This window comes from Triplophysa rosa, linkage group LG13 (genome assembly GCF_024868665.1).
Source record: "Triplophysa rosa linkage group LG13, Trosa_1v2, whole genome shotgun sequence".
In the NCBI taxonomy this organism is placed as follows: Eukaryota; Metazoa; Chordata; class Actinopteri; order Cypriniformes; family Nemacheilidae; genus Triplophysa; species Triplophysa rosa.
In genome coordinates this window covers 12,490,810-12,518,654 of record NC_079902.1, presented here as the reverse complement: position 1 = coordinate 12,518,654, position 27,845 = coordinate 12,490,810, and the positions used below count along the sequence as shown (strand labels likewise).

Here is a 27,845-nt window from a genome sequence, read left to right as displayed (position 1 = left end):
TGGGGTTTGCGGTCTGAGTACAAGAGGGTTGTTTGTCTTAAAGCTTCATAATTATTTTAAAATAAAACAACTTTGTAAAGCGTGTGACATACATAAAAAATAAGGAAAAAAAACTCGGGGGGATGTCTACCCTACAATTAGCCTTAAATTTAGGGTTGTTACTGTTTCATCTAATTGACCACCAGAGGGCGTCGCAGTGTTATGCAACGGGTCTCCAGATAAACCTGTCACTTGTACACTTGTACACTTGTATTTGGACGTCACTTCAGAACAGCATCAGCAATGTGTCTATTCACAAACCTCACATCTGGCCATCTGGCCGACTGTTTTCAGTAATACATTTATAGTTTTTGACAATCATACCTGGTATGGCTGTCTCACATTGTAGGCTATAGTTAATATGTCTCAGGATTATATTTATTTTTAAGATAATTCTGTGTATGATACAAAAGGCTATTGAACCATACTTGTGTTATAACTGGTTAAGAAAGTAAAGATTGATTGAATAAACTGGCCTTTTGTCGTAACATGCACTTTATATGGTCAAAATAGAAACGTTAAACAACCTTTACACTTTCAGTTAAACTGAAACAGTAAAACAACTATAAAAGACAAAACAATTCATAAAACAGCAAAAATATATCAAATGTATTTTGCTATAATTTAATATCGCAATTTATTTATGTAATGTTTGGATAACAATTAAAAGATGTTCTATCTTTTCCTGCCCTGGCATTAATGAGAAAAAAACGTATGCTTAACCTTTTACTGCTAGAGAAAACACATTCGTAATTGATCTTTTAACTGAAAACTTTTCCATATGATGACTAGTATCATTCTTTCATAGTTTATAACCTTGTCAACGTGAGAAAGGTCTTTGGCAAATCATCTGAAATTATTACATATTGCTTTAAGAGAAAATAGTTAGGAGAACTATTTTCATTTGTTTGTTTTAATAAATATTATTTCAGTGTATTTGAAAATTTGTTTCACAAAATAACTGTTTATTCCCAAGATTATTTACTAGAGAAGCCTATTTAGATATGGATCCTTGGCTGTTCATTCTTCAGGAAAAAATGAATAGCTTTTTAAAAATAAAATCCACAGTTCATCTCAAATTAATACACGTATTTATTTACTTAGCCTACTTATTTATTTAGTTGCTTACTTAATTATTGTTACCGTTGGCATTAAATTTCAACCAATGACAGCAGTGTCCTGCAGATTGACAGATACAGTTCATTTAAATCTTCTTAATTTATCATATATCATTTCAAACAAAAAACGTTTTTGTTTCCTCATAAATATTGTTTTAATATAGCTCAAATAAAACAGGATACGGTAAACTGCATGAACTGCCATGCATATATGTAATTTTATTTTTTATGAAATTTGGTGTAGTCCATGATGTTTTCAACATATTGTTAGTTTTTTATGCATGACATGTATTTCAACATGTTAAAAGTGTTTTAAAATAAATCAATAAAACATTCTTCTGTTTATATTAAATGTAGGCCTACTCTCTTTTTCTGCCCTAACATCTGAGACAAGATAGCCAAGTCTTAACTGGCTACTGTCTGCATATGTTAATGATTAAAATACGCCTGAAACCTCGCAGTAAAATGAATTAACAACTCGTTAAATCTTTCGACTACATGGCGACACGCACGACACATTGTCGTCGCATGTGTACTGTAGGTGATACCTGACATTTCCATAAACCGGAATTAGCTGTGAAGTGTGACTCGAGAGTGTCATGGTGTGAGGGATGCGGAATGTGAAAAGTTGGCCTTACATCAAGACACCTTCTCACGCTTTGCACCTCTTTTACAAGAGAATCATTCACAAATATGCATGGACTCTGAAGGCGAGAAAGTGGCATGGGTACTATGCTGATGTCACGTTCCCATATCCACAGTTTAGAGGTAATAAAGAACATTCAAACTGCCTGCAAACAATTAATGCTCAATGACAGTGGCCAGCAATCATTCAATGTTGTAATAATTAACTAATTAACACATTTTGACCACAAAATAATTATCAACAATTATTATTATTACTATTATGTTGTTATTGTTTCGTATAAATAAATCCATAAATAGCCTAATTAATATTCGTTTCTTAGACATGCTTGTTTGAAGTAAATAGTCCTACATTGATTTTTATGGAACAAATAATATTATCCGATTAATTCAGTCTAGGTTTAGTTTAGTTTTGTGAATTTAACAGAATCCTAAAACATTTTTCCAGGTCACGTGTTCTTTCTTCAAGTCGTAGAAGTTGCATGTTAACCATCTGTGGAAAATGGCAGAAGTGGTTTCAGAATAAAGTAACTCTTGAGGTGATGCAAAAATCCGGCGCTAGGGGAACCTTAGGGCTTGGTCGTGTAATTGGCTACTTATTTTAATGCAAATCCAGGGGTTTTGAAGTCCTGGCTGACGTCAGAGGGCTGGTTATACCTTTGCCACCACCACCTTGACAACACAGTCACATCATGTTTGATTGAAGAACGTCAAGGACTACGTCGCGTGACCTGGAGATCATTTTGGACTACCACAGATAAATAGTTAAAAGCTTGATTTTGGGTCAGGCCCGATTTTAAGTCATTTGTGGCATGGTGCATGGCTGGCATGTTGCCTTAAAAAAGTCATTTTAGGGGTTTCTTTTAAATCATGTACGTTGGATACCTTTTGGATAAAGAGGGAAACATGTATCACCAAGGACCTGTGCGACGATCTGGCATCAGTATTCCACCACAGAATTTTGTTTCCACACCTCAGTATTCAGATTTTACAGGATATCATCATGTGCCAAACATGGACAGTCACGCACAGTCAGCAGGGGCATGGGGCGCTCCTTATGGCGCACCGAGAGAGGACTGGGGCGCGTACAGCCTCGGACCTCCAAACACAATTTCTGCACCTATGAGCAATTCATCACCGGGACAAGTTTCCTATTGCTCGCCTGATTATAACGCCATGCATGGTCCGGGGTCAGCAGTGTTACCGCCACCACCTGAAAACCTTTCTGTGGGTCAACTTTCCCCCGAGAGGGAAAGGCGTAATTCCTATCAGTGGATGAGCAAAACTGTCCAGTCGTCATCAACCGGTAAGTTCCCTGAAATGTTAGATCAGAGTTCAGTAATGTGTGCTAAAAAAATCATATAACGTATTGTAATAAGTAATTGAAAAGAAAACGAAAGTGTAGTGAGAGTGCAGAATGACTTTCGAGTAAACTTTTTTGCCGTGTTAGAATAAAAATGACATTACTGGTAAAAGCAGAGTACATTTTATCATCAACGAATCAGTGTCAGTTAGGTTTGGTACCACACTATTTTTGCACTTATTATTTAACATAAATTATAACGAAAAACAGTAAATTATTTCAAGGCTTGTACAGTCCTCAAATAATATAAAGTATCCTAAAGTAAAAATAATTCAAACTTCTATCATTTTAGTCATGCAAAATTAAGTAAACAAATGCTATAATATTGGGTGAATTATGTATTTGTAGCAACCATGCAAAATGTCAGACAGTAAATAATTTATTGCTTATATCTAATTTGTTTGCCACAATAATAATAATGACAACCATAATCATTTTAGCCGTTTTACGCAATTAATTGTCTGTTTCTGCGATTCTATAATCCCAAAATCGAAGGTCTGGTTTATTATATATTTAATTCCTGGAAAAAAGTAATGAGGCAAATGTACTTGTGACAAAATGAAGGTGTTGGGAATTGGCGCCAGGGTCGCTTGTAATGCTAATTTGTGACTCCCGTAAACAAGATGTGAGGTCTACTTTTCCTGTTACATTGTTTCAGGTTTTGAGGGTGAACTGTCATATTCAGGCGACTTCTTTCAACACCTTTTTCACTTTGATATGCAACAACGCGTCTTCCTCTGTCTTTTTTCTTGAGGGTTATATGGCCTTTAAGAGTGAAATTTCACAGCAAATAACGCTCTCCTGTCTCCGGCTCAAGTTAAAATAATATAACAATATAACAAAAAATCTTTAAACAGTTTAAATGCATCCTGCTTTTATACCTTCTGGAGGCTACTGTAGACAATTCTGTTTTTAAAGTTATACATGTAGTGTTGTTTAATTAAATGAGTAGGCCAAACTTAACTTTTAAGTTTTTGAAACGAAATTCAATAACTGAGTTATTTTTTCATGTCAGAATTTATCTAGATTTCTCATAAGTGGTCATTGACATGTTTAACCACACGACCCTTAATTTTGACACACAATGCGGTTTCGTGTTCATCTAAAAGTATTATTCAATTTTTTTACGTTCAATAGCGTACATTATATTTATTTATTTAGTTATTTAGTTACTTCAAGGGTTTTGTTGGTCAGTAGATCAAACAAGTGCAGCCAGCTCTTAGCTTGTGGAAAGTATTTTTGATGCTATCTCCTTGTAATTCTTTGTAAAACGTGTGTTGTCTCTTAACACATCAATAGCGTTTGGGTAATGTCTTCGAATCTCTTTGTTCTGCAGTTTGTTCAAAAAGTCTGTTCAAAGAGGATCAGACGCTCAATTTGCATATCTAGATGTAGAGAGATGTAATCTTGCTTTACACAACTCGCCGAATATTTGAATGGTTTCTCATGATTTCTTGTTGGGACATCATTGGGAATAAATGTAAGGAAATTATTGAAGAAATTTACAAGAAATTATAGAAATCGTTTATTACTATATAACAATTTTAAGTGAATATGAATTTGCAACATCATGGGTCCAAATATTTTTCCATGTACCTGTTTTATGAAAAATGCACATGAATATTTTCATTATGCGGATCTTTTACAATTAATATTTTCATTTATTTAGGCAAAACGAGAACGAAGGAAAAATATCGAGTTGTATACACAGACCACCAGAGGCTGGAGCTGGAGAAAGAATTTCATTTCAATCGCTACATCACAATCAGAAGAAAATCAGAACTGGCCGCAAACCTTGGGCTTTCAGAGAGACAGGTAGGCTAAGCCAATTTAGACAATTTAGTTTTTCTTCTTTTAGATTATTCTTATTACTTGCAAACAGCTAGGCACATTTCTTATTATACAACCCTGTCTAATTTGTCCTCACAGGTGAAGATCTGGTTCCAAAACCGCAGAGCTAAGGAAAGGAAATTAATGAAAAAGAAATTGGGTCAGTCTGACGGGAGTGGAGGATCAGTCCACAGCGACCCAGGTTCCGTCAGTCCCCTACCGGTACCAGGCTCACTGAGTCCATCAGATATGCACGGTTCTCTCTACCCACCCCCAGGAATGAACGCCTTACCACCTATGAGGAACATACAGCAAGTTACAGTCACTCAGTGAACTCGAACTTGAAACATCCAACTTTAACTGAGCACTCCGACACGCTGAAAGGACAGAGCCGGATTATTCACTTGGTCAAAAAGGATCACAAACTATCATATACATGAGAGGCATGTTAAGGCGCGTGTTGTGGATTACAACAAAGAATCAAGTCTTAACGGCAACGAAATGATGGAGGCTCTTCAAATATTGTTTTAATAGAATAGTTTTTAAAATTAAGGAAAAAAAGAAAACGTACAAAAATCTTTGTTCGTCTGGTCCAGAGGCTAAATATTTTAATGGTTTGTTTGTGTTTGCTCAATTAAGATATAAATATCATTTTCTGTATGTGGTGAGTGTATCTAAATGTTTGTAAATAAAATGAAATCTCAGGTACTGCGTTTCTTGGGTCGTATAATGATCCTTACCCTCGAACTGTTAAACTTTTCATTATCTGTGTAAACCAATGACCTGAAACGTCAGGCTGTTAAATTCTCTAATTTGTGTCCAAAGCGCACGTCGTTCACTTTCTTTTCACAGGGGTGATATGCAGGTGTCAGATATACGGGTATAACGTTTAATTCCAGCAATGTGTAAATAAAAGGTTTTGCAAGAAACATTCAAGGAGTTTTGTTCTGTTATTTAACATTCCGCAGTGTGTTTGATGGTGGAAGCCCCTTTAAAATCTATTATAACACGGTCAGTTCTGGTCCTTGATTCTGATTGGCTGAGCCGAGTTCTAAGCCGTTCTAAAATACCCCGATTTATATCGGCTGACCGCATTACATAGCCTAAATATTACTTTATTTTATGAAACCTTGCTACGCATATGGAATAACCGTTTTATAAAAGCAATAAGCCCCAAGAAACAGTGGGCATGCATTTTATAACAGCTAAAGTTAAGGGCGTTGTGGCAGGACGTGAAGCGGTGTGCCTAAACTTATTGCTTTTATAAAACGCTGCATTAACTGCAGACGTTTCAGATGTACAAAATAACATCGTTCGTCTGTCAGGACAAAAAAAAAACCTTATGAAATTTTGTAGGCTACATTATTTTTTCTGTGGAGTTTTTTTATTGAAATAGCCTATTGTGATCAGCCCAACATTAGGCTAATTGTTTCATTTAATGAATCATGCGATTGAATGATAAAGTAAAATTAAGTTTTTAGAAAGGAATTTAAAATGAACACAAACGTCTTGTAATAGCCTAGATAATTGTGCGAACAACGTTGTGCCATATATTGTTAAGGATTTGGCTTAAACGGTTTGAACTCGTCTTCAGTCTGTGTATTTAAAACTGTTTGCTTTGTTTAAAACATGTAAAAAATAATAGATTTTCAACAAAAATAAATACTAAACTAAACTTGAAAGTCCGCACGTTTCAATCGTTTCAATCTCAGAACACGGCGGAAAAAAGTTTTTTGTTAATTAAATCTGTAAATGAACAGTCTGTACATTTAACCTCAATCCACCCCCATCTCAAACTCCATCCACAAATCTTCGTCTTGATCACAAGACTTTGGGACAACCAACACATTTTTCTGAAAGTGATGCCTGCGCTCCTATGACGCTTCTGCACAACAGTGGAGTGACGTCATATGCGCTGTGCCGGAGACGTCATGAGCGTCCTACTGCCCAACATGGCGGACTTTGATACCATTTCTGAGTTAGAAGAAGAAGATGAGAGGATTGTCAGTGAAGAACATCTCGTCAGATACTGTCCCGAGCCCGTGGTCATGCGTGGGGCCGGTCACATCACAGTGTAAGCGATTGAGTGCTGTTAAACGCCGTTAGCTGATGTGTGCTGCGTGTAGCCTCCATGCTAAGCTCAATGCATGTTTTTGTCGCTAGGTTGTGGTATCAAAACACACGTAATGTTAGGCCATGTACCCTGGCAGTGATTTTAAGCGGAAGAATCAGCCATCCTTAACTCGAAGTCTAGCTGTTAGCGCAGAGATTTATGGTTTTATGGCTGGCCACGGATAAAACGTACCCTGTAACTACACACAGACACACACACACACGCACGCAGGCAGTCATCATTACGACCTTAGCCTAAATGTTAAATTGTGGGTAACTGTATTGCAAACGTGCAGAAGTAAATTTTCGTAGATCTTTATATGATGTTTTAATGTATTTCATACATATTTGCACAGTAACGTTACGTCATTACAATTTTTGTCAATTATTCTCATTCGTTCCTAAAAGACATTTTCTTAGACGAGGTTATATAGCTTTTAGGTTTTCTAAAAAAATCAAGACGGATGTAAAAACTGATCTTTATCTCTTTTTGTTGTTTGTGCTGCTTATCATTCGTCCAAAGTCTTAGGTGACAATCATAACTTAATCATAAAATATGTATTTCCAGGTTTGGGCTAAGCAACAAATTTGACACAGAGTTCCCTTCGGTTCTCACAGGAAAGGTAATGATCTCCAGCTCATGTACATGAAATCATATTATTTGTTGAGTTGACCTTTACCCTTCGTATGACTCGTGACAACATCAGCTTTGAATCACAGAAGTCCCTAATGTTCCCTAAATGGTTTAAATCGAAGAGTGCTATGTGTTTGCCACACAATCTGTCAATAAGTAAACCGTCCACGGCCCCGGTAGGCTGGGACCCCGGCCCTGAGAGGACACAGCTCCAGGTGACGCAATAATGAAATAAAGACTGTGCCATCCACAAGAATGGGAAGCTTCCTGGGTCGGACGCAGAAAAACAAAAAGGCTTCAGGGGAAGAGCAGGCAGAGGGAAGTGCGGGGCAATAAAACAGATCTCCAGTATTGTGACCCAGGGTGACATGTGATGGATGAGGTCAGGATTATGATGACTGAAGGGTGCAGATCAGGCCTGCTGGGCTTTATTCCGAGGTCTTTGGCTGTTTGCAAAGAGACCTTTGCATCCTGTCATAAAAGATTACGACCCCGGTTTTATGGCGTACATACCCGAAGAGGAATGAGCAGCCATTCATGTTGTTTAGACGGCGCAGCCACAGGCCGTGGTCTTATCTCATCTTTTTGTCCTCCCTTTGCCCTGAGAGTGTAAGATCTTGGTTGGCAAGTTACAAGCGTGCAATTGCATCTGCAAACATGTTTTACTTCCTTCCTGAAAATAAAAGTTCTGTTTATTTTCCTTTTGTTCCTAAATATTGATTTCCTGAAAGTCAATGCAAAAAAGCATGTTTTTGATATAGATGCGTGCAATACTATTCTCTGTTAACATGCAATGGTGTCTTACTTATTTCCGGTATGTTTTCCGTCCTGTCTACCCCAGGTTGCTCCAGAGGAGTTCAAGACGAGTGTCAATCGAGTAAACGCGTGTTTAAAGAAGAACCTGCCGGTCAATGTAAAATGGCTGCTCTGCGGTTGTCTGTGCTGTTGCTGTACCGTAGGCTTCAGTCTGTGGCCTGTCGTATGTCTCAACAAGCGTGTAAGTCATTCCTCGGATATGACCAGTCTTTCCCTGTCAATTCATGCACCATTTGAACATGCACGGAGCAAACCCCTCATTGAGTGAGTAACTAACCGCATCCACTTATTACCAGTCGTGTTAGGCTTATCGTGGCTTGTTGAATTATATGCTGTGGAAAGGTGGCGATTTTACAACTACAGATTCTGAGTTATTGGCCATGACACACAGCTTACAAGGTGGTTAACGGAAGGCTTCAGTCCATAAATGCCTCTGAAGTCTTCATGGCTTAAGAGTTTTATTGGCATTTGTTAAACATGTGTTTGAAAGGGTGATTAACACGAAAATCGTGAGTGAGCGTGTGTGTTCATTTGTATAAACTTATATTTTATGTCTTACAGACACGAAGATCTATGCAGAAATTGCTAGAATGGGAAAACAACAGACTGTATCACAAGGTAAGATCCTCAGAAGCTCAAAGGTCTGCCCGACTTTCTCCCGTCGCATGTCTTGGTGTGTGGTGGATAATGATCATTAAAATGGCTGCTAACATTTGACCCTGTCAAACGCTCATTCCCCCGCAGCCATTTTTGTCTGTTGCGTTGATATAGTGCAGAGGCTGACCAGACTATGGAAAGGTCAGCTGTAAAATGCCACGTTGGTATTGTTGTGTCTCGAAGCTTCGATTGACAGCCAGTAGCTGCGCAGACACATTAAGGAAACTCCTCTTAAGCGCTGACCTCAGCTAACCCTTGAGTGTTTGAGCATCTGAAGTGCATGCATGTATTGCACGGCTTTGTCTAACGCATCTCTTCCCGTGTCTCCTCTTCAGTTGGGGCTTCACTGGAAACTCAGCAGAAGAAAATGTGACAGCAACAACATGATGGAATATGTAAGTTTATATGCTGTAAATTTAAAGTGATAGCTCACCCAATAATAAAATTCTGTCATCATTTCCTCACCCTCTTGTCATTTCAAACCTGTTTGAATAATGTTGGTAACTGGCCCCCATTCACTTGCATTGGTTTTGTGTCCATACAATAGAAGTGAATGGGGGGCCAGTGTTGTTCAGTTACCTAAATTCTTCAAAATATCTTCTTTTGTGTTCTGCGGAAGAAAGTCCGTCATACAGGTTTGAAATGACAAGAGGGTGAGGAAATGATGACACAGTTTTTATTTTAGGGTGAACTATCACTTTAATAACAAAAAAGCAAGCAAATAGTGTGTGCTTGTTTGACACTGTTTTTTTCTACGTTTACAGGTTATTCTTATAGAATTCTTGCCAAAATATCCTATATTTAGACCTGACTAAAAATGACTTGTGATGGAGCCCAGTGGAAGGTCTTTGATTTCCCTCCTTAGTGCCTTGTATATATGTCAGATTGAGGGTCTCCACAAGACCCCCTCTCCTGGTAACCTTGTACAGTAGAATTCGCGACACTGTCACTTTGCTTTAGAGCAGATTTTGCACATTTCCTGATGTAGTAGAAGAGCTGTTTGTGTTGCTTCGAGATGTTTAGTTACATGTAATAAGTGATGGAAAGAGAGCAAGCTGATACTGTTTAAAAGTGCATTTACCCCAAAGAGCCATCATGTCATCCCTACACAATATATTATGTTATCATCAATCAGAATAAGGCACCTTATGGTGTGAATTTGCCTTATGTTAAAGGACAAACTTTTTTTAAGTCAAAAGTGTACGTGTAGGAGTCAGAAGTGGATTTGACTAGTTTTGGGAGTTGTCGAAGCTTGTGCAGAAAGTGAGCGATCTGCTACTACACGGGGAAGTCAAGCAACTGACTTGTATATATCCTAGACAATATGTACAGTATGGTATGCCATGTTTACATTATGTAATTTCGCCGTAATTAGTTTATCGCCAAGATCTTATTGTAGCATAGATTTATACGCCGTGTCTCTGTAACTTTACAGTTTTAACAATCTGTTTACCCAGTAAGCCATAAAATGTATGTACAAGATGCCACTTGAGTTAGGGCTGAATATTGCACTAATATAACTGAGTTTCATGTACTGTCCTATAGAGGTTTTTGATATTATATAACAATATCATTCCTGGCGTGTTTCATAACACGATTTTGCCAGTCAAGCAAAATTTGTTGCAGAGAACAATGTGTCATCCATTTCAAAATGAATTTCACATAGGCAGGTTTTGGTTTATTTTATGCATAATTTTTTGTACCCTGTATTTTTTGTTTGTTTGATACAGTCACGTCTTAGAGTATCTTAAGTTTTTTCATTGTTATTATGTTTACTACAAACACGGCATTGTAAATGTAATGGATGAAACTGCTCCTCGTGTTTTCTATCCTTGTATTACATCTTTGCTCCATATACTGTAGACAGACTGCATTAGTTGAGTGCCTCTGTAGATAGGTCTCGGAGGAATGATTCTTTGCCTAGCAATCTAATGAAAAGGAAGGAATCTGCTCTTAGTACTGGTTCTGTTGAAGTACCTGTAAATGTTTGTCCCTATCTAATCCTATGGAAAGCTTAAATAAATTCTTGGTTTTGATGTTTTTGAACAACTCTCTTTTTTAAATATGTGACCCTGGACAACAAAACCTCAGTTTCAAAGGTCAGTTTTTTGAAATTAAGATTTTTACACCATCTGAAAGCTGAATAAATAAGCTTTCCATTGATGTATGGTTTGTTAGGATAGGACAATATTTGGCCGAGATACAACTATTTGAAAAAATGCAATCTGAGGGTGCCAAAAATCAAAACATTGAGAAAATCGCCTTTAAAGTTGTCTAAATCAAGTCCTTAGCATTGCATATTATACTCACAAAAATATCTTCATGGAACAAGATCTTTACTTAATAGCCTAATGATTTTTGGCATTAAAGAAAAATCAATAATTTTGACCCACCCACCAATCAATGTATTTTGGCTATTACTAAAAATGTTCTTGTGCTACTTAAGACAAGGTTTTGTGGTCCAGGGTCACATATATAGTCTAGTTTCATATATGGTATGTTTTTTAATTGACATTTTAATGACCATTTTTTACTCATTTGGTTTTTACTCCAGAGCAAATATGTGGATAATCATTCAAATATGAGGTTAAAGTTGTGTCAATACAGTCTCTGATTAAATTAACTTTTACCTTTTTAGTTTGGTCTTCAGATAACAACTTCAATGTTTCCAAACATTTGTATTTAATACACATTCAGTAATTATTTTTTTGTTATTTGTAACATTTGTAGTAAATGCTTTATTTTACATTATATAATTGAAAAATGTAAGCTTTTGTTGTGGTTAAAATGATTACAGTAGGAAGATTATGAAAGATGTATTATTATTACTTAATCAATTTATGGATTCAAAGACAGAAGTAACCCATTGTGGTCTGTGTGGACTATATAAGGTGGGGGAGGGCTTAGCAGAGTGTGAAGAACAAACTAAACTCAGCACGAGCAATTCAGCTAGATTTGAGAGAGCCTGTCCACAGTGTTTGATTATTTCATCATTTATTATTTAATCAATAATAATTTAAATCATTGATTTGTTTTGATTTCACCAATACATGTTGAGCTATATACGGCCTCCAGATGGCAGGCTGAGACACTGAAGTGGACCCTTGTAGAGTATGTTACTTTTAAAGTTTACTTATAATAGGAAATTTGTGGATATTATGAGTACGGCTCTGAAATATGTCTGAACTAAACAGGTTGTGTCATATTGCAGTATTATGTCCTTTTTGACACAGCAGATTTTCTGTAGGTGCTTGGTACAAATACATCATCACCCAAAATTCGATCTTTCACAACTGGAAACCTATTGCTGCACAAGTTTAACCAGTCAGCAAGATTTTATACTGTTAATCCTTGGTTCAGAGTGCAAAGCATAAATTCAAATGGCACAGGGCTGATTTACATCCTCCAGAGATCTGTAGTGTGACAGCACATGTCCCACTTGCCCTTCAAACGGCTCAGATGGAGTGATACCCAACAGACCAAAGCTGCTGTTATTGCATGGGAATCCCAAAGGAACTATAACAAATGATTTGCAGGAGTAAAACATGGATCTGTAGTATTAAAGGGATAGTTCCTCTTCTAAATGAAAATTTACTCATTTCAAACATGTATAAGTTTGCAGAACACAAAAATGTTGGTAACAGAAAACCGTTGGTCCCCATTGACTTGCACTGGTTTTGGGTCCATTCAGTAGAAGTCAAGGGGGACCAACGGTTTTGGTTACCAACATTTTAAATATCTTTTGTGTTTTGCAGAAGAAAATCACACAGGTTTAAAATGACAACAGGGTGAGTAAATGATGACAGAATTTTCATTTTGAAGATGAACTATTCCTTAACTCTTGCACAACAGAACAACATCACAATGAGAGAAAAACAGTGTATAATCCATACTGGTTTAACTTGCTGATGTCTGTCACATACTGTTCTTGTAGATCAGGTTTTGATCTCCTTTATATTTATAGGATTATCCCCAGTAGATAACATGCAGGCTAGATGTATACCACATAAATAAAATGGTTTGTAAATCTACATAGGTTAATAAAATAAAAACAGACCAAATGGAACAGAGTGCACTTAAGTCACTGCCTGACAACAATGGCATAAAACTGAACAGACTCTTTATTCTGTCATCATTGCAACACTTTTCCATTGCTATGCTATTCCCAAGAGAGCACATCAAATCACTGAAATGTATAAGGAACCAGTCTCAAAAATATTCAGAAAAATGATTAAAAGATTGGAAGATGGAATTTCTGGTTTACAGGCAATTAAGGCAAGGGTGGATCAGTGTGCGTTTGTACATATTTATATGCAAGGCACCAAAGAGATACATTCTTAGAAATATTTTATACAAGCCAAGCTGTGGGTTTAGGAAAACGACCCATACTAATTCCCCAACAGCAACTACACAATTTTACACTAGTGTAAATACGCTCCGAACACATAACAGCATCAATCCAGCCAAATTGAACACAGTGTCAAAATGACACATAACTGACCATTTGAAGTCATTCATAAACCATCTACAAGATTCTTATTGTTTATATATGTAAATACAGTCTTAAATGTTCCATTCTAAAAATAGTCCCAGACAGAAAGCTGGTTCAAAGTTAAAATGTCTCAATTTAAAACTTGTTCAAACAGGAGATTAATATTTCTGGTAAATCAACATCCTGCATCATTACAGCTAAGCAGAGGACATTATATACCTGTGAAACACTACTACCTCTAGAGTGCGGTGGATTAAATAAGAACCTTCCTGTGTGGCTTTAAATCTGGGTCAATGATTGTTAGCTGTGGTCCCTGATCTAAGTGCAACCTGTTCTTAAGGAAGGACAAAAAATGATAGATTTTTCTCTTATAATAGATCTGTGCATCCAGTTTGTGGTAGAAAAAGTAACAGTGGTACGATAATAGGCAAGTGTTAAACCAAACTGCCCGGCCACGAGACCACGGTCAATGTGACTTTGTTCTTCTGCAGTTTCAGCATGGGGATCAGGGATGAGTTATTCATGCCGACTGTAGTGAGTCCATTTACAGCCACGATTTCATCACCACAACTGCAAGAGAGTACGAGAGTTTTTTAAAGGAAATGCCTTGATGCCTTAAAAATGTGTAAACGAATCAATCTTGCATATAATAATTCTATATCAATGTCGCTCACTTGAGACGGCCATCAAAATGGGCTGGTGTTCCAGGCACTATGGTCTTAATGAAGAAGGGCTGCTGGCCACGGCTCTCCTCATACCCCCCGACGATACTGAAGCCCCAGCTCTCACAGTTGGTCTTCATCAGCATGATATCACGACACCAGTGCATGTAGCTTGTGATCGAAAAGAGATTGATCATCAAATTATGAATTTTGACCACGTTTAAGCCCATAAAAACATCCTATGACTTTCAATCATCAAAAAAGATAAAAAATGAACGTGCACCAACCTGGGTAGGCCCAGCCAGCGGGTCCAGAGAGGAACCCAGTTAATATCATCCTCTTTGGTGCCCTCCTGCGTGTCCATGTCTTCCCTGCTGCTGGACTCTCCATCCTGTTCTTCCTCATCAGAGAAGGTTTGAATGACTCGCAGTGTCACGGTACTCTGAGCGGCCTGGGTTTTTAGGACTGTCACCGCCTCATTGTAGGTCAGCTGGGTCAAGTCAATACCATTTATACTCAGCAATATATCACCTGGGCAGCCGTAGACATGACAAAAAAAAAGCAATTGAGACTTAGCAGAATACATGACAGTATTTGTATTTTAGGAAAGTCAAATACAAGACATAAAGAGAGTAACAGAATTCAGACCTGTTTTAATGGTGCCGTCTCTGTGTAGGCAGCCCACCGGCTGCACACTGGTGATATAGACAGGCAAACGGCTGCGACCGTCTCTGCCACCCGCAATGGTGATGCCTAGAGAGTGTCGAGGTTCCTTTTTCAGAGTCACTGTCTTCTCTTGACTGGAAAAGCCACCTGGAGGCTCCTGGAATCAGATAATACACACACATCAAATCCCATGCACAAAAATAATCATCACTTTAGTGTAGCCCACACCTGCCACCTACTGCACATACTGGACACTACACATCTTGATATCACAACATGTAGCCACAATACAGATGTCTGAGTTCACGTGAATAAATATTTTTTTTGGGATAAGCAATTGCTTTAATTATTGACTACCTGTTATCTCTGAAAAGTTCTAATCTGATAACCAAGGGGATGGGCAAAAAGTGAAAGTGTAAGTCATGTGCCCGACTCCTGCGGTGAAAACATTTGTAAAAACAAACATCTCAGATCCTGCCGCGAGGCGGAAAGATGCGTCGATGTGAACAGCTCCGACACGCTGCCATCGTAACTCATAGCCTGTGCCAAAGCAACTTCTCCCAGTTTCACCGGAGTCTCCAGACTTCCAGAAGGGGAGGGGGGACTCTTCCTACACAGTGGGGTGGCCCTTCCTCCCAGCATGAGTTAGGGCTTCATCTCCACAGGTGAAAGCTAACTGTCACCAGCTTTGATCCCCAGCAACAAACAAACACAGTGGCTGTAGAAGCTCTGAGAGCAGCACCCCAGTCCTTTTGATCAGAGACGAGTACCAGAGAGAGGGGGGCATCTGCTTTCATCTCCCACTATCCGACTGTACTTGCTGCCTGTGCCTTCAGCTGGTGAGGAAGTGTCACAAAAGAAGGGTGTGACTGGTCTCTGGGTGAAAAAACATCTCGTGCACATATGTGGCCTTTGAACAGCACAGCATATGAAACGTGCAATGAACATGCACGTTTTGTTTCATAAATTTGTTCCTTCGAAGCGATAGTTCACCCGAAAATGAAATTTCTGTCATTTATTTACCCAGAGAAGATACTGTATTTTGAGAAATGTCTCAGTGGTTTTGTCCATACAATGGGGACCATTGTTGTTTGGTTACCAACATTCTTCAAAATATATTTTTCGGTGTTCTTCGGAAGAAAGTAAGTCATACAATTTGGAATGACATGAGTGTGTACGCTGGTTTACCTTCATAAACGTGGAGCGTCGTCTGAAGTACTGTGGTTCGGGGACCCTCCTGGCTCCTCTGCTCTGTCCCTCACCCCCCTCCTCAGTGGGATCAGGACACCTCATCACTACAAAGTTCACCCTCATTTCACTTGCCTGCCACACACAACAAACACCATTAATTATCCCACCGATGCACATTTTCCCAGTAATTCTGAGTCTGTCCCTCTTCTCTCTCTTTACCTGTATGATTGTAGCTGCGCTCTCAGGGGTACCGTGTCTCAAGTCATGTCCATTTATGCCCAGCACTTTGTCATTGTTCCGCAGTTTCCCATCTTTGGCAGCCAGGCCTCCAGGTAGCAGGTCCAGGATGAAGACCCCTGGCTCCTCAGACTTTCTGATGAGTTTGATGCCCAGCGGTTCAGAGCGGTCACGCTTTACCAGGGTGACTTGTATGACGGTGCCAGGGTTCTGGTTGGGATTAGCTGGCTGTGTCGGGGGTGAGGCTGAGGGTTGTGCGAGATGTTCGGGACGGGGCTTGAAGCCCTTTTCCTGCATGGCGGTCAGCCTGAGGCGAGAACCTGACAGCCGCAGTACAGAGATGGCACGACTGTGGGGCACAGATGCCAGACTGACGTCATTCACCTGTAGAAGGATCAAGAACGCCACATTGTTAGTTTTAATACACCAAACACTTACAAAGAGCTTGACGATCTTGAGAATCTGTGATAAAGGCAGGGAAAGTTCAATCTTTCTTCATCAAGTGAAAATATTGCTAATTTGTAACCTGTGTAATGTGTAATACATACAAAAGGTACATTCTGTTTTCACAGCATATCAACAGATTTTTAAATAAAGTGTTTTTCATGCTTCTGGACTGAAAATATCTCCTCTTATGCCTAAGGCATGGAACAACCATTTGTGATGATCAATGAAATGTTGAACCAGAAGGGGAAAAGACAGATCCTATTTCAAGAAATATAATATATCTTGGCCATCCACAGATCTCTTAATGGATAACAGCTCCCTCAAAAAAAATCAAAGGAACTCCGTTTGGCATACAGATGATCATAAGGCTGCTGGTGGGCTTTATTCTGATTTTCATGTATATGAAGAGAAAAGAAGACAAAATGAGTTTATTCATACTCGGGGTGGAATCTGAATGTAAAGCAAGTTGCGCTGGTTTGGTTTACTAAGGCATTGCATTCCAGGACGGCCAGAGGCAGAAATCCTAGGAGAGCAGATTATTGTGGGAACAAGAACGTAAATTTCCTAGACTTAACAGAGAAAAACTAAAAAGGGAAGTAAAGAATTGTGTATATGTTCTTATAACCATTGTATGCTGTTCATGTTTTTGTTACTCAGTCAATGTTTGCAGGTTTACCAGCAGCATTCGATTTTTAAATAACAGATGTATGTAAAATACAGATGTTTACTTGATCCCAATTACAAGGAACATAGACAGTATGGATTATAATTTACCTTTGTTAAATCACGTTTATGATAAATGTAAAATGAACTAAAAGAAAAATCTATGATATGGGTAAAAACATGTTTATCTGATTGAATATAAATGTCTGAGGCTGAAACATTTTTTTTGTAAACATTACACAAGTTCCCATAGACTTATTTTTCCATAAGGGTTCTACAAATATTAACTTATGATCTGCACTGTTTGACAACATTTTGAATGTAATATGCTGTTTTTACCCTGGTGTCCTTAAAACAACAGAAACCTTCATAAATGTATAGGTAAAATTCTTTATACATCTTAATACATTATTGTTTATAGTACTGTTTCAAGTTCATTATAAGGTCACAAAATTCAACATGAGAATTAAAGGATGACCCATTTTCTATTAGGGAAGCAGCTAAATATAATCAATTAAAGCTTGTGTAGAGGAAGAGATTTACTTATTATTTACTATTAGATGCCTGCTGAAGACGCTGAACATACATATTTTATTTCACGTTCATCACTGAAATATTTCATTTTTTCATGGTCAACCACGTGGTGGCCTGTGGAAATTCCCCAACACACAGTTTCAAAAAAACGAGAGCAGGAACATGACCAGAATGTAAACACATCATCGCCAGAGTGTGTACACTGACAACGTGAGCAATGGACAGATTCTGAGAGATAACTGTGAAAACCTGTGAAAAACATTCTACTAGGGGTATCTCAATACACCAGTATATTAATAACCATGATTTGTGATATCGTGATGTCACACATATGATAATAATCGTTCTTTCCTGTGGCTCAGTGGTTAGAGCATGGCACTAGCAATGCCAAGATCATGGGTTCGATCCCAGGTGATTGCACATAGTCAGAAACAAAATGTATAATACAATGCAATGTAAGTCGCTTTGGATAAAAGCGTCTGCCAAATGTGTAAATGTAAATAATATTGTAAATAATTTGGCCTATAGCATTATTATTTACTAGATACTATGATAATATTGTTATAATGAATTATATTGCTCATGATAATCGTGTAGCAAAAATCTGATGTTGTCACAATGCTACACCCAACAGTGGAAGCTGGTAATCTAAAACTAATAAAGCACTTTGTGCTGAGGTGCGTCTCACCTCTAGAATGTGATCTCCCGGGGCCAGCTTGCCATCTCGAGCAGCCAGTGAATCACGCACAATCTCCTGGATGACGATGTTACCCAAGGGTGTGTCCTTCCCTCCAACTATACGCAATCCCAAACCCTCCTCTGGATCCTCTCGAATCAGCTCAACCACGGTCGCCTCTGCTACGAGACTGGACCTCAGAGGGGTATCTGGGAAATCATTAGACCATCAGGAATGCCAATATTCTAGCTGCCAAATACTGTAACAAAGCTTGTTCCTTGATTATGTTTGCTTTGGAATGAGTCATTTATCATAGCAAGCACTGAACGAATAATGTCATCTTCTCTAGAGATAACAGGACAGGACAGTTGCTAGGTAACTTTGTTATGATCAATAGCATATTCATGAATCCAGACAGTAGGCCCACACTACCCTCAGGAGCTTTCCAGCAATAGACGGTTATGGGTCATAGTGAATGTCAATTAGATACAGGTTCTCAGAGAGCGATGCATTGAAGTTTGTTGGTTCTAATGCCGTAGTATTGTTTTGCAACAATAATAACATCCTGATACTCCTAACCCACCTACCCATAAGAAAAAAGCAACATCAAAGATTCCCTGTTTTGGTTCACTTATAAGTAAACACAGCTGCAAATCTATTTCCTCTGCTTTCCACTGACTGTGCTACACTTTCCTCGCCTTTCCACCCGAGCTACCCATACATCAGCATGTTAATACAAAAACGCAAATAAAAATTTCCAGTGTCCAGTCTTTACCTGATGGCATATACTGGTACAGTACAGAAATAACTGTGCTTTTTACACAAATATGTAAAGCCTAAATTCAACCTAATTTAATTATTTAAATAAACATTACACAGAACATTTCTATTACATTTCTACACTTCATACATATCAGCCCAAAGACCTCCAACAGTACCCACATGAACCCTGGACTAAAAACCAAGGGGTTAGAGGATTCTTGAACAATAAACCCTGAAAAAAAATGTGTACACTAAGTGGACAAAAGTATTGGGACGCCCCCTTCTAATGTACATATTTGACTACTTAAGTCACAACCATGAGCATAAATCTTAATGCTACAGCATATAATGATATTTCAGAGAATTGTGTGCTTCTAATTTTATATCAACAGTTTGGGCAGGGCTCTTTTCTATTCAAACATGACAATGACCCTGCGTACAAAGCAAGATTAAAAAAGAAACGACTGATTCAGTCTAGTGTGGAAGAACTTGACTGGTCAGCATGAAGCCCAGACCTGAAAACCTTTGGTATGACTTGCAGGCTTTGAGCCACACACTCATCAGCCAAACCCATCAATGACTTGTACACAAGGGTACAGTCATTGCAGAACAGAAAATGGTCCATACAAAATTATACTGCATTGTACAGTATAGCAATAATATTTGGTTTGATTAAAATGAATGAAATAAATAAACATGTTTATTAGAAGGACGCATCCAAATACTTTTGTCCGTATAGTATATGATAAGGATATTTGGGTCTGATTATTGTGAGGGAGGTACAAGAAAATCAGAAAGCACTTTTATACCGTCTTCACCCTCCTCATAGGCGGGATTGACCAAGCCAGGTTCTGAGGGTCCAGCAGGTTGAGTGGTGCGTGTGATTGGTGTGGATTTGGTATCAGCTAAATCTCCATCTGATTTGCTTCCCTTTAACTCGTTCCATGAAGGTCTCTTCTTTTTCTCTGCCTCCTCCCTGAGCCGTCTGAATGCAGGACATCTGAGAGAGAGCGAGAGAGAGAGCGAGAGAGAGAGAGAGAGAGAGAGAGAGAGAGAAGAGAGAAGAGAGAAGAGAGAAGAGAGAAGAGAGAAGAGAGAAGAGAGAAGAGAGAGAGAGAATTGGAGCATGGTGAGTCAAGGGAACATCAGCATCATTACTCAATGGTCTACTGTTAATTAACCTACAAAACTTTCATTACCAAATGCCAGCAGCAGTAACTAAAAATATCCCAAAGATGCATTAATGCTGACTGCAGCTCTGGAGCTGCTTTATTCTGGAAGTCAGCAAAAACAAAGGCAAAAAACCTGAACAAATCAATGCTTAGCCATTTCAGCTCAAAGCTTCAGGTAAACATTTAGTTATCGCTACTAATTCTACATGAATTATCAGGGTTGGGAATTTTTAGCATAAAAAGAGGAGCAGCTATGCAGATGAGCAGATGAAGAGACTATCCTGGTGCATTGCAAGGATGGAGATGGAACAGATCAGCCAGGAGCAGAATCAGGTCTAACCTGGATCTCGATAAGTCAACATCTCCATCCCCATCACGGAAACCTTTACAGCTGCTCTACAACCTTTAGACCCCCATATTACATCACAGAAACAAATTTATCATACGCCAAAGGGAAAACCATAAGGGAGATGAACGCTGTGGCATAGGATCATTGTTTTGTTGAGCCTTCATTGATCTTAGGAAGCTGTAAAATCTATAAAATATACAATGGTTGCGTCTGCGTGTTGGCCTGGCTGAAATCGTAAAACTGCTTAAAGGGGTGTGCAACGGTGTTTCATGCATTCTGACTTCTTAACGATGTTAAACGTTCTGGCTTCTCATATTTAATATGGTCAACTTGTCAAAAAACGAGTTGGACGTATGACGTAGTATTTCTGTGCTTGATACATTCTCTCAAGGTTCATAGGTTTTGGAAAGTTTTTTTTCCAAACATGAAATTCCCTTACGTAACAACTTTTTTTAGTCCCTTACTGGACAATTCTCAGGAAAAGGCATGCCACGTGTCAACCAGGGAGAGTGGGAGAAAGAGCACGCTCACGCGTCAACCAGGGAGAGTGGGAGAAAGAGCACGCCCACGCGTCAACCAGGGAGAGCGGCATCAATGTGCTTCTTCGATCGCGAAATTCAGCTGTGTTTGTTTGTTCACTGCATTTCGGTGAGGAATGTTATATAAACGGAGGATATAACACTGGATTTGGAGATCGTTTGAAACTGATAGATGGAGCAGTCCCAGTGCTAAAAGATGCCGGTCATGAACTGCACGCATTAAGTGAAACTGCGTCAAATGTCTGTGTTTTGTTGGCAATCGGCACATATGTGCATTATGTAAACAACACAAACTTATAATGAATCAACAGTTATGCAGGGATAATGCGATGATGTATTGTGTGCTCATGCTTTAGTTCCGCCCCCTCCCCCTGCATGCCTTCAGTAGGCCGTCTGTTTTCGGAAATAATCGTACAGCTGTATCTGTCGTTTCTAAATGTGATCAAACTAAATACTCTTCGGGTATGCAATCCTACTTTATAGGTTCTGAAGATGAGTATGAGTTGAGCCTAATGGTTAGAGAGTCGGACTCGTGACCAAAAGGTTGCCGGTTCGATTCTCAGGGCCGACACCTCAGTCGTTACCGGCGGTTCCCCGGGCGCTGCAGTGATAGCTGCCCACTGCTCTGGGTGTACGTGTGTTCATGACTTGTTGTGCGTGTGTTCACTACCGCTGGATGGGTTAAGTGCAGAGGTCACATTTCGGGTATGGGTCACCAATAAGTCACTTTCACTTTAAATCTTGTTTCTAAACAGCCAAAACTGTAATATTGGTATTTTATTATTGTAGCTGACAAAAGTTTGACAGGTGGTCACCGATCTGATGTCCACTGCATTATATGGTTCCTACTGATTCATGTGATTCCTCATCAAGTCCATTATGTGAAATAAGACTCAACCAGTTTTGTACGAGTCAAGCTCGCTCATTCTTTCAAACTCACGTCTATTCTTTAATCCAGCTCAAATCTCTGTGTTCACATGAAACCTGGATGAGTGGAATTCCATACATTTCCGAGCAACTCTCATATACAGTAATGCGTGTGATCCTTATTTGGAGTGCCTTGAATACAGGGTACCCGTGTTCGCACATGTTGTACTTACGGGCTTAACAAAACGTTACTTATGTGATTAAGTATGGCACTCAGCTTTAGATTTAACCACTGACTAATTCCATTTCAAACCCATATAATCACAATACCTCTAACTCCTTCCATCCCTGGTGATTTCTAACCACTATTCACTGCTGCTTTTGTTTTGAATTCCATCAAAAATGTTGTGATATGGCACGCACTAACCTGTTGTGCAGATGGGGCTGCAGCTCACAACGCTGCATGCTCTGCTGGCACTCGCTGCGAAACGGGCACAGCACGGTGAGTTTGTCCAGCAGGTTGCGCACCAGGAGGCTAGACGTACGGCAATGCTGTAACTGAAGCCGCTGGCGGTCCACGGGACAGAAGTCATGATCGTGGAGAAAGTTGCTGAGGCACTGGAAGCAGTATGTGTGGCCGCACGGCGTGTCCATTGGCTGCAAAAGAGGCTGGAGGCAAATGTGGCACACCAGCTCATCATCCACCTCATCCTGGTATTCATACAAGTGACTGTCCTGACCTTCGTGGCACTGCCCACATTCCCTGCACACCCGCGCCCACGTTATGCCACCCACCGGCAAAGGCACCTTAGGCTCCGTCATGGTCTCGGTACAATGCTGGACGTCCGCCGGGCTGAAGAGGAGCGCTTATGACTCTTTCTCAGCCTCCGAAGTCCAGCCTCATCAGGTGTTAAAGCTGAATATTTCCAATCCAGACAGACAAAGAACAGCGAGCTGCTTCATTGAAATACCCCACGTTTCTGTTGGAAAAGAGAACAAAGAAAAGCTGAAGCTCACGTCAGGCAATCTTTTTTTGGCTCAAGCCGACTGGACAGGAAATGACATGGATCCACTTAACAGCAACAATATGGGGAGAGGGCTGCAGCTGTATCCTTTCCACGAGTTTCCTCCACGATAGGAATCTGAGTTTTGCTAACTATCGATGTTCAAGTCATTAAACAGGTTAAGCTCTATGAAACGAGGAACAAGAACTCACCTAAAAGGGAAAACAAAGGCGCTACTATAAGAAACACAGAGAAGCATTTATGAATGGTATAGATATCACTGCCTTCTTGCTAATGACTCCTTGGCCAATCAGCAGTGGGGAACTTCCTCCTGCGAGCACATAATCTTTGCTTATTCCATCTACAACAAAACGTTGTGCCGAATAATCCTAAACTACACACAATCCTATACAAGAACAAACTATCTATTCCATCAAAAAGACATCTACAATGCTTTAATAATGCTATACAAGAATTTCCATTGAATAAACCCAGCGCAAACAATAAATCACTCAAGGTGATGAAACAATTAAACCAATGTTTTGAATCAAGTGTTAATCATAAACATTGGTTGAAACATACTGTTAAACTTTGTAAAAGGGATAACAAAAACAAACATGTCCCCTAATGTATGCGAGATAGTAAATCATTTTCCAACCCACCTCAAATGAAGGCGCAGTCAGACTCCCATCAGCCACTGCATGAAAACAAGAAACTCAAGCCTAACAGCTGTGCTGGCCGCCTGCAGCCTGACTGAAACCAGAGCCCGGCATCTCAACTATAGGAACAGAGCGTATGTGTGTGCAAGGACATTCAGTTAAAGGGGCTCTTAACAGAGCGGAGAGAAACGGTCAGAGTCTGGCTGCGTCGCCCAGGAGGAGGGGTCGATGTGAGCGTGTAGCGTGTGTGACGGAGGAAGAGGGGCAGTGTGGACTGCTGATATACTAGTGCAGGCAGAGCATTTTCAGAACTAATCTCAACCTCTGACCAATTACACAGCACACTGTGTGTGTGCGTGCGTGTGTGTGTGTGTGTGTGTGTGTGTGTGTTGTCCGAGGTCAAGCAGGACATTCTTTTTCTGTCTGACCGCCCTATTTCAATATTCTACTGATAACTGTAACCAACACGTTCCTGTGAGCTAAATGATTTACACAGGTGATTCAAGGTACAAAGAAATGATAAACTTAAAATAAATTTATACACAGTAAGTCCTAAGTCACAAAGACCCTATGTATTATTTTGAAGCCAAGAAAATACATTTTCTTTGAAATTCATCTGTTTAATAGGATGCAGCCGATGCACTGTAAATCTATATTGAGTTTGCAACTCATTTTTTATTTTGGTGCCAGGATGTTTTGGTTCATTGCCAGGATGCAACCATATGGTTATGTTGTACTTGGTGATGATATTTATTTTATATTCTCGTTCCAAGAAGACATGGCACAGGCCTTCCCTTTAATTAGAAGTTTGTCCGTTTAGGGCTACTGTAGAAACAACATGGCGAATTCCATGCAAGGGGACCCCGGTGTGTGTGGATATAAATATCTTATTCTAACATAATAAAAACATAACACTTCATTATGTAAGGTCTTCATACACCTCTAAAGACACAGTCATGTATATTAATTACATTGTATTTCTGTCAATACATCCTCCAAAAATATTACACATTGGACCTTTAAGAGACCAAGTTTAACACTACAAAAATCAATACAGCCAATAAATGAATACTGCTTTAGCAATCATCACAAAATACTGCCATGTTCAATTAGTAACAGTAATTCATAAACATTTTATATCATAAACCCTTATAGCCTGTAGTGGAGTGATATGCTGGTGTCATTTTCATTGAGGCAGTGACCCTGGCTAAGATGGATGGACCCACAGACTCATGGGAGTATCTCACACGTAACCGAGCAGCTGTCTGTCGACCCTTCTTTCTAGTAATGATCCAGAGTATGTTTCTGAACATCCCAAGGTTGAACTCCGCTCCAAATCTATCTTCAAACACCTCCCTGAGTAAACAGTAGGTCATTTAGCTGTTTGTGTATATCAGATTGTGAACTGTTTCAAAGTCCATTTGTGACCCTTGACAACAAAACGGGTCAATTATGGGTCTTATGGGTCAATTTTTCGAAATTGAGATTTTTACATAATCTGAAAGCTGAATAAATAAACTTTCTAGAGATATATGAGTTGTTAGAATAGGACAATATCTGGCTGAGATACAACCGTTTAAATATCTGGAATCTGAGAGTGCAAAAAAATCAAAATATTGAGAAAATTGCCTTTGAAGTTGTTAATCAGGGGCACTGTGGCAGGCCATCCACTCACAAAAATAAAGTTTTTATTTATTTAAGGTAGGAAATTTACAAAATATCTTCATGGAACATGATCTTTACTTAATATCCTAATGATTTTTGGCATAAAAGAAAAATCGATAATTTTGACCCACACAATGCATTTTTGTCTTTTACTAAAAATGTTCCCGTGCTACTTAAGACTGGTTTTGTGATCCAGGGTCACATTTAGTCTTTCCAGATGTTTTAGGCAGCAGGTCGATATTATCAGGCTGTTGATGTCATAAATCAAACACTATTCCTGTGCACTGCTTACAGAACAAATGGTAAATCAAAGAAGATGAGAACACCCAGTCTGAAATGCTCTCACCTACCCAACGCTACCAGGGGCCATGAATCATTTGCTCAGCCACACCTATACAGAATAAAAACATGGGCAATGCCATGGCCCAGACTGAATGACTTCGTTGGGAAAGCATACCAGTGTACTGATGCATTCACCTGGGGCGTTACTATACCTGCGAGTCAACAGGAAAGTGAGAGAATAGCAGTTTAATATCTCTTTTCCTTTGCGCAGCCTCAGATTGACACTTCAGGTCTCAAAAAGGAAATAAGTGTGCTTGACCTCTAGTAAAACACTATTTTTCAACATACAATCTCTTAATATTTATGCATTTCAAAACCAAATACTGTATGTCAAACACGTTTTGGAGAATTAAAGAAAGATGAAAACATCAATAATAACTGATCAAAGATCGAAACGGGGCAGAACAACATCATATTTGTTTAGCTTTGGTAGCCTGGCTTTGATTCTGGCCCGCATAAGACACCTTCTCAAGAGGGTAAAAACCACCTACAGCAATCTCACTTTATATATTGACCCAACTCACAACATTAACGGCATACATTAAAACACAGAAACGCATTTTTGCTTTAAAAAAAGAACATACCACCGAGCTGTTATTATATTAATGTATTTTAACCTTTTACAAAAGGTTTGACCTAAGCACGTTGTTGCAGGTAGATGTGACACGAGGGAAAAGTCATAAATCATTCATCAATCAGCTGACTGTACAAACAGATGGTAACCTGGACAACCAGACCAACCAACTGCCCTTGAAACGCATATTAATAAGAAAATTATACAAGTAACGTTTGATTCTCTCGGTGTACCTTTAACTTAGTAACGTCCCCCCGCCTTCAGAAAAACACCGACAACTGCGTCGTAGTGACCTAGGTGACAGAAGCGATATAACTAACAAACATTCGTGCTGTTTTCCTTTAACCACCTCCAATTATTCACTTTCAATGGTAAGATTCACATAAAGCTGAATTTAAAGGTCATGATTAGAAACGAGACGCGTCAGACACTTCGCACTCGAGACTGAAACTCGTCTTACCTGAGCGGAGGATCTTCCGGAAGTAATAAAACAAAGAAGAGGTAGAAATAAAAACATAAATCTTCCTGGCTTAGTCTGAGCGACGAAACATTAATATTTCAACGTTCAGACCTTTCCATGTCCTGATGACTAAACGGTACACTATTTATGATTACACGGTTGGCGAGAGGTGAGTGAGTTCCACACAGAAGTGGACGTCACGCTTTCACAGGAAGTGCGTGCAGGTACCTTTGGACTCGGCGCGTGGCGTGCAGGTGCAGAGGTGTGTAATGCATAAAAACTTACATTTGAAAACTTGTCCACATGTTTTGACTTGAATGTGTTTATAATGTTTATAATAATGCACGGAAAGTTATCTTCAAGTTTGCTGTGTCACAACTAGCAGACATTGTTAGAGAGGCAGAAATCATAGGTATATTATATTAATTATTGGCCATATAAATGACTAGTTGTCAAACTGGGGAGTTTTTATAAGGAGTATATCTCACTAAAATAGCCTGAGGTTTGTCCAAATTAAGTTAATGTGTAAACGTGTTTACAATTTACCACAATATTTGTGTTAAACAGCAAGGTTTTTGCTGTTTGGATTTAGCTAGTTATAGTGTGCTAAAGTGCCTCAATAGCGGCGACCAGAGGACAGCAGGCGAACTGTATCATTTTTTTAACTGGG

General features: G+C 39.1%; 3 protein-coding genes across 5 annotated transcripts; 2 read left to right on the top strand and 1 right to left on the bottom strand.

Moving 5' to 3' along the window:
• The first annotated feature begins 2,672 nt into the window (after positions 1 to 2,672).
• cdx4 (caudal type homeobox 4) lies at positions 2,673 to 5,328 on the top strand. The gene is made up of 3 exons (XM_057350143.1): positions 2,673 to 3,108; positions 4,835 to 4,980; positions 5,095 to 5,328. The coding sequence occupies exons 1-3, from the start codon at positions 2,673 to 2,675 to the stop codon at positions 5,326 to 5,328; spliced, it is 816 nt and encodes a 271-aa protein (XP_057206126.1).
• Positions 5,329 to 6,920: 1,592 nt separating this feature from the next.
• Positions 6,921 to 11,853, top strand: chic1 (cysteine-rich hydrophobic domain 1). The gene is made up of 6 exons (XM_057349411.1): positions 6,921 to 7,069; positions 7,676 to 7,730; positions 8,583 to 8,738; positions 9,119 to 9,175; positions 9,550 to 9,609; positions 9,979 to 11,853. The coding sequence occupies exons 1-6, from the start codon at positions 6,927 to 6,929 to the stop codon at positions 10,027 to 10,029; spliced, it is 522 nt and encodes a 173-aa protein (XP_057205394.1). The 5' UTR covers positions 6,921 to 6,926; the 3' UTR covers positions 10,030 to 11,853.
• A 216-nt stretch (positions 11,854 to 12,069) lies between these two features.
• lnx2b (ligand of numb-protein X 2b) lies at positions 12,070 to 27,372 on the bottom strand. 3 transcript variants are annotated; one of them, XM_057350070.1, is made up of 11 exons: positions 27,176 to 27,372; positions 26,949 to 27,008; positions 22,899 to 23,451; positions 20,354 to 20,544; positions 18,795 to 18,991; positions 16,445 to 16,846; positions 16,223 to 16,357; positions 15,017 to 15,191; positions 14,656 to 14,899; positions 14,381 to 14,539; positions 12,070 to 14,276 (listed from the first exon to the last, which is right to left on the bottom strand). In XM_057350070.1, the coding sequence occupies exons 3-11, from the start codon at positions 23,291 to 23,293 to the stop codon at positions 14,141 to 14,143; spliced, it is 2,034 nt and encodes a 677-aa protein (XP_057206053.1). In that variant the 5' UTR covers positions 23,294 to 23,451; positions 26,949 to 27,008; positions 27,176 to 27,372; the 3' UTR covers positions 12,070 to 14,140. The 3 variants fall into 3 exon arrangements, with proteins under 3 accessions (XP_057206053.1, XP_057206052.1, XP_057206054.1); XM_057350069.1 differs by lacking the exon at positions 26,949 to 27,008; XM_057350071.1 differs by lacking the exons at positions 26,949 to 27,008; positions 27,176 to 27,372 and adding an exon at positions 24,138 to 24,291.
• Positions 27,373 to 27,845: the final 473 nt, after the last annotated feature.

Coding starts and splice junctions, on each gene's coding strand:
- cdx4 (XM_057350143.1), top strand. CDS start 2,673: ATGTACGTTGGATACCTTTTGGATAAAGAGGGAAACATGTATCACCAA. Junction 3,109..4,834: donor TGTCCAGTCGTCATCAACCG/GTAAGTTCCCTG, acceptor TCATTTATTTAG/GCAAAACGAGAACGAAGGAA. Junction 4,981..5,094: donor TTGGGCTTTCAGAGAGACAG/GTAGGCTAAGCC, acceptor TTGTCCTCACAG/GTGAAGATCTGGTTCCAAAA.
- chic1 (XM_057349411.1), top strand. CDS start 6,927: ATGAGCGTCCTACTGCCCAACATGGCGGACTTTGATACCATTTCTGAG. Junction 7,070..7,675: donor GGGGCCGGTCACATCACAGT/GTAAGCGATTGA, acceptor ATGTATTTCCAG/GTTTGGGCTAAGCAACAAAT. Junction 8,739..9,118: donor TCGTATGTCTCAACAAGCGT/GTAAGTCATTCC, acceptor TATGTCTTACAG/ACACGAAGATCTATGCAGAA.
- lnx2b (XM_057350070.1), bottom strand. CDS start 23,293: ATGACGGAGCCTAAGGTGCCTTTGCCGGTGGGTGGCATAACGTGGGCG. Junction 18,992..20,353: donor CTATGAGGAGGGTGAAGACG/GTATAAAAGTGC, acceptor ATGATTTCCCAG/ATACCCCTCTGAGGTCCAGT. Junction 15,192..16,222: donor GACGCTCCACGTTTATGAAG/GTAAACCAGCGT, acceptor ATCTGATTCCAG/GAGCCTCCAGGTGGCTTTTC.